The sequence below is a fragment of the Pundamilia nyererei genome, unplaced genomic scaffold (assembly GCF_000239375.1).
Source record: "Pundamilia nyererei isolate P.nyererei 1_Seehausen unplaced genomic scaffold, PunNye1.0 scaffold00128, whole genome shotgun sequence".
Lineage (NCBI taxonomy): Eukaryota > Metazoa > Chordata > Actinopteri > Cichliformes > Cichlidae > Pundamilia > Pundamilia nyererei.
Window position 1 is genome coordinate 808,076 of NW_005187529.1, and position 10,016 is coordinate 818,091.

The following is a 10,016-nucleotide window of genomic DNA, read 5'->3' on the forward strand; positions in this document are numbered from 1 at the left end:
CTTTTCACTGTGAGACACATATACAGCAGGGAATAAACAGTGGTCTCAATAGAAAACAATGCTGTCAATCACTCCCTGCACTGACTTTCAAACTTGGAGGAGTTGCACTGGCATGTGAAAAGACTTACCCAGCGCCAGCTGCAGAGATCCTTTCAAGCATTATTCCCCCTTTTGTCCATGCATCTTATCATGATCCAACAAGTTGGGATTTTTGTAAGGAAACTGCAACTTGCATGTTTTTATGACAGCAGTCCTTATTACATTAACTCCTTCCATTGCCGTCCAATTTTGGAGAAACCTGTTTTGATATTTTACCTGCTGTTCAGACGATCTCAAACTCCAACTTGTACTGCCTCCAATTAAAGAACAAAAAACCCCAAACTGTGTCTAATAGCTTTATCTTCTTTTGGCTCTCATATATTTGGCCACCTTTGAGTGGAGGCAACAGACAATATGAAAATTTTTAAATGTTTTTATGAACAGAAAAAAAAAATCCTGCAAGGTTTTTTTTGCAACCTCATTTCTCCAAATCACTATTTTCTCCTCTGCGCTCCCCTCCCCTTCCATCTTTCCAAGGCTTCCTCTCTACTCACCAAAGCATCGGGGTATCTTGTTGTGATTGCTCCAGGTGCCGTCTGGCTGGCAGACTGTGGTCGTCAGCTCTTTGGAGAGCCGGTAACCGCCGTTACAGAAGTAGGTCGCCCGTGTGCCGACGGAGTAATCAGCAGTGAGCACACCTCCGTTCGCTGGCGCATTGGGCACACCGCATGACACAGCTGCAGGCAGCAAGAGGACAATGGTCGACCCACATGTTTATGCACAGTACAAGAGACATACTAGATAGATGCCTGGTGAACACAGGTATGGTAGGCATTCATATATAATCACTATTTTTCAATTTTGCAAAGAAAAATATACATGTTTGTGCTCCCACCAGTGCAACCTCTTTGTGGTGCACTAACTGTGTGGAATTTTAATTTATTGTTACATTTTTATTAGCTTTTCGAAGGGTGACAGCCTTAATATGTAGGAGTCCAAAAGAAAGAATTTAACATTTAGTACTCAGAAGGTTCCACACCTACCCAGTGTACATTAGAATTATAATGTAAGAACCCTTGTGGTACACTGACACTTAAATTATTTGATTGATGTGCATATTATAGACCTCTTAATGCACAAGACTGTACTTTCACTTGGCAGAAATCAAAGAAATTAGGACTGACCACTTGTGGAAAATTGCATTCGGCTGTCTCAGAGTGAAAGTATTCATACTGCAGGGAGGTTATGAAAATTGAAGTCCCACATAAATATTGCACTGTTCTTATAAGAAGGTATTCAAGAAAGAAGTCATCTGAATGACCAAACAGCTATTCAATTATGCCAAATTATACAAAAGTACTTAATAATTAAAACCTCTTATTTTCACTGTGACTCAGTGGGGAATCTAAAAACACACTAATGATGTATAACAAAGTCATTAAAATGACAAGTGCAACCAAAAAAGTGACTGGTTCCAACACCAACTGTTCCTGACATGCAGGCGTACTCGAATGTGCCGAAAAACTTCTGCACAGCATTGTGTCCTTGGAAGTAAGTGCAATGTTAAACTTGCACAGAGCTCAGACCAAACAAAACACTTGAAGAAAGAGACTTTAAGGTGCTCATCATTGGGTCGGACACACTGAACTGAGCCAGGAAACCTAACATCTGAAGGGCCGAACTAAACAGAAACGGTTATGCAAAGACACATATCTAACCACAGAGCTGCGATGATAATTGCATACTGTGAAGCATCAAAGGTAGGAATCTGCCAACGTGGCATGGAGCCATTACAATGCCCGTCAACACCGTGCGAGATAATCAATTGACATTCATCTGAGTACTGCTTAGTTGTAACTTGGCGGATACTAATCAAAACAACTAAAAAGTTTTCCACACTGCAGATGAAAAATGTTGGTGTTTGAAGTGCGATCATCAAAGCTTAGGTGGTTAAAGGGCCTGGTAATTATTTTGAGCCTTTGCTCTTTCTATGAGCAAAACTGATGGATTAATACACCGTGGATTCTCCGAGGTATCCTGCTTCAGACAGAATGAAAGCTTGAACATGCTGTAATGTGATCTTGGCCACTGCATAAAATAACAGATGGACAACATCTGTATGAATGTATCAGTTCATCTGCAGCCAAAGTTGAGTTTGTGCTTTGGAAAAGCGGTGTGCAATTAACAAACTGATGGAATCAATCACACGTGTGAAGTGTTTTTAAATCATTTAAAGTACATGACATACATATTTTCATTTCACTGCATCTTGATGAAATGCAATTGAGCACACCATCTGTTGATATTAATGCTGCCTGAGCATGTGTATATGTGTGTGTCTGTGCTAGCGCATGCAATCATGTGCACGTAAATGCACATATTCCACGTATGCACGCTGAAGAACCCAATTAGTTGAGTAAGGCAGAACAGCAGAGGACATTGCATCCTAATGGCAAGTTAGCCAAAGTAATTCGAAGAAGTGGAAATTGACAGAAGAAGGGAGGATTGATTTCTTTTTCCTTTCCACCTGACAGGACTCTGGGCTCTCAATCAGCCTGGTTTCAGTTCAGCTGCTAACAACACAGGAAGAGGGCTTGGGCTCAGACACTTAGGTGCTTTAAGCGCCTGCCTGTCTGGCTGTTGAGACTAAGGGTACAGAGGCAGTGACCAGAAGAATGGGTAGAGAGGCAGGCTAAAGGAGGAAATAAAAGCATGCCAGAGCCAATGAGCTCACCTTGACATGCAGGAACTGGCGCGTCCCAGGCGTAGTAGCCATAGGTGGTCTTCTTGCACACAGCTGTGCCCTTTCCAATGAGCTTGTACCCCCTGTCGCAGGCCCAGCGCACCACGCTGTTTAGATGACCCCCGGTCTGGCTCACTACAAAGCCATGTTGTGGAGAGTCTGGAGTACTGCAGTACATGGCTATGATAGAGGAGAAAGCAGGGGAGGGGAAGTGGGGAAAAAAAGAGCAAAGGCAAATAGAAGAGAGAGCCAAGAAAGAAGGCGAGGATGAAGTCGAAGAAAGAAAAGAGAGAGAAGGGTAAATAAAGAAGAGGAAAGGATGAGAGGCATTAGCAAAGCACCTCTAGAGAAAAACTGATGAACATTTTTCGTTACAGCGAGGCTCCATTTTCAATGCAGAACAATAATGAGGGGGGAACCGCCCGAGGAGTGTCACGTCTATTTAGAACTTGGGCTATGCACCACGCAGCAAAGGAAGCCCTCACCTATCACATTATTACCATCCCATTTTGGCTTATGGGCATGCACATATTCAATTTGCTTTTAACACATGCAGCGTTGGTGCATTCTGCATTTGTTCCCATCGCCTTCCTTCCTCCGATCTTACAGTCCATTGAACACAAAAAGGTAAATTCGATTTCTCGAATATGACCATCTCATGGCCCATGTGACATAAAAAGCTGAGGGAGGGAGGGCTGCGTGCTTCAAAAAACGCTGTCAACCATTCCCTCAAATCAACATGACTTGGCGATAGCAGGGATTTAAGACGAAAGGACACATGCTGGAGTTTGAGTCAGTTCCCATTAAAGTCAATCAAGTCAAGGAGGAGCTTTCCTTACAAAATTCATCACACCAACTTGCTTTCACAGGAACACTCTCGTGCATTAAAGTTAATGGACAGACACCATGAAAAATGAATGTCTTTTGTGCTTTTTTTGTGTTGTTATTGATGCATTTCAAATGAAAGAAAAGATCGCTATGCTGCTCTTGCTTAGCAGCACTTGCTTTATTAAAGAGCCAATTAAGAATTCAAGCCTTTTGTAATTTTAGACATGCAAAGCTGCACGCCGCCCTTTAGTGACTGGTTTCCAGCCTCGTGCTTTTTTTCCCCGTGAGCGCCTATTGCGAGCTATTACCTATGGAAATTGTTTTTGGAAACTGACTGCATATTAAAAAAAATAAATAAATCAATAGAAAACACAGCACACAGTGATAAAAATCCTTGGGTCATATTGTATTCACGGCCATTTCAAGTAGCTACAGCTGAGGTTCATACACATCTGTCTCTGTTTAGTGTTATTACATTTTCAACTGTCCAAATTGTAGACCCATGGCTCTAATCACTCGTCTGCAGGTCAACATAAAATAAAACCAAATAGCATAGTAAAAAAATAGAGAATGATTATAAACTGGATACATACTTTGATACTCACCCACATATCTGATGTGGAAGCCGCGGCGGTTGGTGCCATGGTCGGAGGACCAACGCAGGAGGAGCTGGTGGCCTGTGGTGTTCAGGCTGAAGGGTGTTTCAATATCACCACTGAGTGATGAGAGGCTCTGACTGTAGATGTTGGGACCTAAAGGCAATGACAAACAGCATGTGTGCTAGTGGCTGATGTTCTATTAGGCGATTGCCTGTTTATAATTTCAGTAATTTATTAAAAAACAAAAGAACACAAAGTTTTTTACCCACCATCAAAAATTTCCAAGATGTCAAACTCTTTTTCTGTCTGGAAGAGTTCAAAGTGCAAAGTGATGTTGTAGCCCTTCTCCACGTTGATCAGCCAGGAGCACATCTGAAGATTGGGGTAGTTATCAGGATAGCCCGGGCTTAAGATTACTCCTGTTGAGTCAAAACGGACCTCGTGGGCCGGGCATTGGACTGGTGGGAACAGAAACAAAATAAAGGTGAGATTGTTGGAGGAAAAAGAATTGGCAGAGAAAATGAGAAGAAGCAACAGAGGGTGGAAGGAAGATGAAAAGTAGCGGCAGAAAACGAGAGGCAGAGGAAAAAATTAGAGATGCAGTAAGACATGGATGAAGGGAAGATAGAGATGCTTCACTGTGACAGTAGAAATGATATTGTAAAAATAAGTAGTCCTGAAACAATTACATTTGAGCCAGAGTGATATTGCACCTTAGGGGTGAGCTTGTGAGTCTGCCGTTGTCACCAGGCTCCCCTGATATCAATCCATCAAATAATACTCAGCAGGTGAGACAGCTAACTTTGTATGGAAAAATGGTGTGTGTGTGTGTGTGTGTGTAGGATTTCGTGTGTATCAGGTCAGAACGTTCCCTTCATTTCCTGTAGGCTGGCATGTCTGAAATAATGACAGTCCTGTTTCTCTCTTTTCCTTTTCTCTGAGTAACAGAAGTTTCTCTTCTGGGCCACTAGTGAAGAAACATGATGCATACAAAAGGTTAATGCAAACGACTGCTCCAGATGAAAAGGTCATTGGAAAGCATCGGACATACATCAGAAGCAGAGAATTGTAACACAAAGCAGTATGAATATTCCCGCTGGTGACTCATTGTTAAAGTTTCAACTGGCTGAACTGCAATAGCCTTCGGCTCAAAGATAACAGGCACATATGATCCCAAAAAGAGCTTAAGCCAGTTATTTTCAACGAAACAATACATTTCTTTAAAAAAAAAAAGAGCTCTCTGTGGGCACAAAGTTCAAGAAGAATTTCTCCATAAATCATCTGAACAACACATATATTAAATGTGTAAATATTTGTACACAGCTAAATCAATATTCATAAATACACTGATGGTATTCATTAGGGTGGCATCAAATCTCAGCACAATCTATTCCGAAAATAAATTAACATAAAAAATTATTGTGAACTAGCAGTCTTTCTTCACTACTATTCTTTGGCTGTTTATAAGACACAGAATCTATATGGTTCTATATTTTTGTTATTTCCTGTTGTGTTTTGAAATATTCCTTCATTTTAACGCATCCTACTTAGCTTAGCGTGGTATATTTATGTGCGCTCTAATAGGCAAAGACAAAGAGCAATGTGTAAATGAATTACTTTAAAAATGTACAACAAGTAGATTGGAATGACATAAAAGCATGCGTTTTGTTTTACAGGGCACAAAAGCATAACTACAAAACCACGGCTCCCACAAGCACTTATTTTTCTCCTCACACCCAGAATGCTAATGCGAACTAAGGGCACATTGCACAGTAGTGGGTGGTGAGTCAGGACAAAGGTCAATCAGTCATATTTGGTCTGTTTTCTATTTACAATTCATTACAAACAGCTATTTAAAAACCTCTGAAGAATGCACACTTCAAAAAGAAATAACACTGAAAACATTTCTATACAGTTAAGTCTGTAGCGCTCCATTTTAACATAAGAGTTATGACTCTCGCTGGAAATATGGAGTTCAATGGGGTCTTTAGTTGATGCAGTTACATCAATTCCTGGTACTATTTGCTCAGCAGCAGCCTCTGCTTTACTGATACCAGTGGTATATTTGTTACAGAGCCTTCACAGTTCCAGGAAAATCATAAAAAACAATTGTTATAAGCAATTTGCTAATTTCAATTCTACAACTTCTTCCTACTGACTACTCTGGAGTTACTAGCCCGAAAACTGTTCATACACTGCACAAATTCCCATTTGCCTCTGGCATTTCCACATGTTGGAGCGCTTTAAGATGCAGACAAAACAGACTCACCTGATAAGATCTAATTCACAGTAAATAGAACAATATAGCTGGTAAGTGCTTGTTATTGAAATAATTGAGCCTCCAATCCTTCTTTATTAAACTAAAGTTGTTGCCAAGCAACAAACACGTCCATCCACTGAGCACAGTTGCGGTTTAAACTGCTTTGCCTGAAACTTGCAGGTAGGGATTAAAATCTGAGTCACGAGAGGCTTCAAAACATTTTAGAAACCACATACTTTTACAGATGCCTTTTATGAAATAGGTTTACAAAATGCATTCATGGTGATTTGGCTCCAGTACAAATGTTGAGCACTGTATCCTACTGTGAGTGATTATAGAGACACTGGCTGAAAAATATATATGTACACTTCTAAATGATCATGAAAAAAAAAATTAATCTAAAATTTATACCATAAATACCAAAAACACTAAATACCCAGTAAACAAAACACAGTGACATATGTTTTCTAATTTAAGAGGCATGTAGCCCTAATTTAACCTACACCTTACCTGGAGTCAGCATTAAGTAGCATGCAGGCTAACATCATTTGTTTAAGCTTAGCCAACAGCAGTTATTATATCTTCCACAGATGTTTTACCTTGTGGAAAACTACAACATTGCTGATTTCACTCAGAAAGTTGCACATATTGAATGCCAATGACACCCAGGGTTATGTATAAACTAATGTCGCACAAAAAAGTTTTGGTACGTATTGCAAAGACGAGGTTAGTGCGTCGTTTGTGTTCCTCAAACATCTATACGAATGTGACAGCAGGCGCAATACGACAACATTTATTGAGTTACACTAAGCCTCAGTGTGGCAGATGGTTTAACCATCGCAGCAGTCAACTCGATGGTGGCTCTACCCTTGATTTAAGAAAATGTTTGACCTTCCTCACAGGCTTTTATAAAAACAGAGCTTGGGGAAATATCTTAAAAGCCAAGCATATTTAGGGGTTAAATTGCATAGCCATACAAGGACATTACAGTGTTATCTTAAAAGCATAAAATTACAATTAACATAGAGGCTGACAGCAAACAAAAGCGGAATACAGAGAGCACATGAGAATTCTTTTTCCTGCCCTTTCGGCAAGCTGTGACAAGAAGTGGCTCCTATGCGAGTTTACTGTGGCAGTCCCTTGGATGTGAATAGCAGGTCAACTCAAATTAAGTTCAACTTTACATGTCCCAAGGAGAGCAATTAGTTTCATGCTAGAGGTGGCACAAAGACATACCATATCCAACACGGTAAGATGAATTCTTGAATATAATGAAAAGGCAATCCATGAAAATGTCACATAATAAATTAGTCACTCTACAGCTATCTTAACTATGCTAATATGACGCTCAAAGCAAGATTTAAGGAGAGTCTGAACAAATGACTTGCAATCACTGACACATTTGAACACTTTAAAGATGTTGATTTAACACCTCTGCAGCTTTTTGCATTGTACCAGAGTATGGGCACATTCTCTTAGCAAAACTAATATAGTTTAGCAAATAGCTTGGTTTAGCTTAGGTGACTAAGCAGATCCACTTTTCTGGCAAAGTACAGTATTTACATTAGATGTTTTATGATGAATGAGAGCATTTGCTGTCCAACACAAAAATATTTTAGCGCTTCTCAAACAGCAATGTGAATTATTGTGTACTACTTGAATAGTCCCAACGTGTTTTGTAGTCAACTGTAGTCGCTCAAATTAAAACCTGTGAAAATATTTTAAGTGCAATGTGTGAATTTCTGATGCTATGAGCTAGCTGCTCTTGGCAGAGCTCTGTGTAGTCAGTAACACATGACAAGGTGAGCTGGCCGACCAGCCTTGGTGAGATGGCTTGAAATATTGCCCAGTACTCAAAAAGTGACTGAATGCCCTCTTTTGGCACTAGCGAAGTTTATCAGTTTATTGATGGAAATCAGCTGTTTTAACATATTGCTTGTTGCTGATACCCTTCATGTTGACATAATGTGATATAAGGACTCATACAGGACATATAAAAGATTTGGTGAAGAGAGATCTATATGCCATACCTACCCTGATGAAATAAGCAATTAAGCTTTGTTTCGCATCCCCTTTATTCCAGCATGTCTAATAAGCTTGTAACATGCTGCTCAACTTCATGCTGCTTGTGCTTTTGTAAATTATTAATATACTGAAAAATGCTAGGTAAGCCCAGTACACCACAAGTGAAGGTGGTTTGTTCTCTTTGCACACAAACACATCTGTCCATCTTAAATAATTCCAACTCAAATGATCATTTTTCAGGTCCCTCACCTTTGTGCCTATGTTAATTGAGCTACCTACTGACAGATGTTTGTGTGGCTGATTTGGATAGAAAAACACAAGAAAATCTGAGCTTTACGTATCTTGGATCAAACAGTTGCTGAGCCTAATCTTTGCTGTTGCTGTGTTTTTATTGTGAAACCTACCAAGTAATAATTTAAAATTAAAGTCAGTCAAATTCTGAACACAGAGTTAGCAGCAAAATCACAGCAGGGAGAAAACAAAGATATCAAGTCAGGCATCAAGTAACAACAGCCAGGGATAAGCAAATAGGCTCCAAATAACTAGTCGTTCTCTACGTTGCTTTATGAATGCAGGCTTGAGGTTTGTCAAGCATCTGTCATGCCTTGATCACAAGTCCGATGCGATTACTCACTGTTTCTAGAAATACAAAGACAGAAATGCTCATCAAGTCAAGACTTGTAGACAAAGGACTTCAGGGCACTTCAAAAGATGTCTAACCACAGGGGATAGAAGGTTTCAGAGTGCTCTGTTGTGTGGAGCAGAGATTTACTGGCACGACAGGGAGGCTGAAGGCATTTGTTGTTTTGTCTAAACAAAATCTTTGATGCAGGCGACAGGAATTTCTTTTACTTTGCTCCTCGTTTGTAATTCCATCTTCAAAAGAATTATGGGTAAGCAAACATCAATCAAACCCATGAGACCGTTACGTAGGGGTAGAATATCTGTTTTTACAGCACGTGAAAACCTGCTGATCTGTAATTGGTTTCAAACTTACCCACTACAGTAAAACTGCTGGTTGTATCCAAATGGCAGTCTATGGACTTGGATCAGTAATATTGTTACTCTGAATCTTGATAAATGGGAATAGAGCTGCTTTGTGCCACCTGGTGCCTGCTGGACGAGGCTCTGCTGGCAGTCTGTCAAATAATGCATCAGTGGGTGCTGCTTACTGTAACCAACCTGAGCACTGTGGTGTCAAGCACCACATAACATAAACAGGTTTGCATACACATATATATGTATGTGTGGGGGGAATGTGTACACACATTGTGAGGAACACTTAAACACACAAACACAAATGCAAAAAAATAAATAAATCAAACACAGAAAAATTTTAAACATACCCAAAGACTCCAAGTCACACTGAATGAAACCAACCTTGACAGACTGGTGGAGGTCCATCCATCTGTAGCCTTTCTCCAAGTCGGCAGGTCAGAATCTCACTGCCCACCAAGGTGAAGCCTGGCTGGCACGTGTACCGAATAATGTCCCCTGTGAGATCATTTACACGTGTAATCGC

The 10,016-nt window shown here is 40.2% G+C and overlaps 1 protein-coding gene across 1 annotated transcript in view; it reads right to left on the reverse strand.

Annotated features, from left to right (window-relative positions):
- LOC102195523 (CUB and sushi domain-containing protein 3-like) overlaps positions 1-10,016 on the reverse strand; it is a 230,622-nt gene that overhangs the window by 54,630 nt on the left and 165,976 nt on the right. The window contains exons 46-50 of the mRNA XM_005743207.1: positions 9,875-9,988; positions 4,479-4,667; positions 4,216-4,362; positions 2,774-2,962; positions 594-776 (exon numbers count right to left, since the gene is read on the reverse strand). Coding sequence (XP_005743264.1) covers positions 594-776; positions 2,774-2,962; positions 4,216-4,362; positions 4,479-4,667; positions 9,875-9,988 — 822 coding nt within the window. The remainder of the gene's footprint in view (positions 1-593; positions 777-2,773; positions 2,963-4,215; positions 4,363-4,478; positions 4,668-9,874; positions 9,989-10,016) is intronic.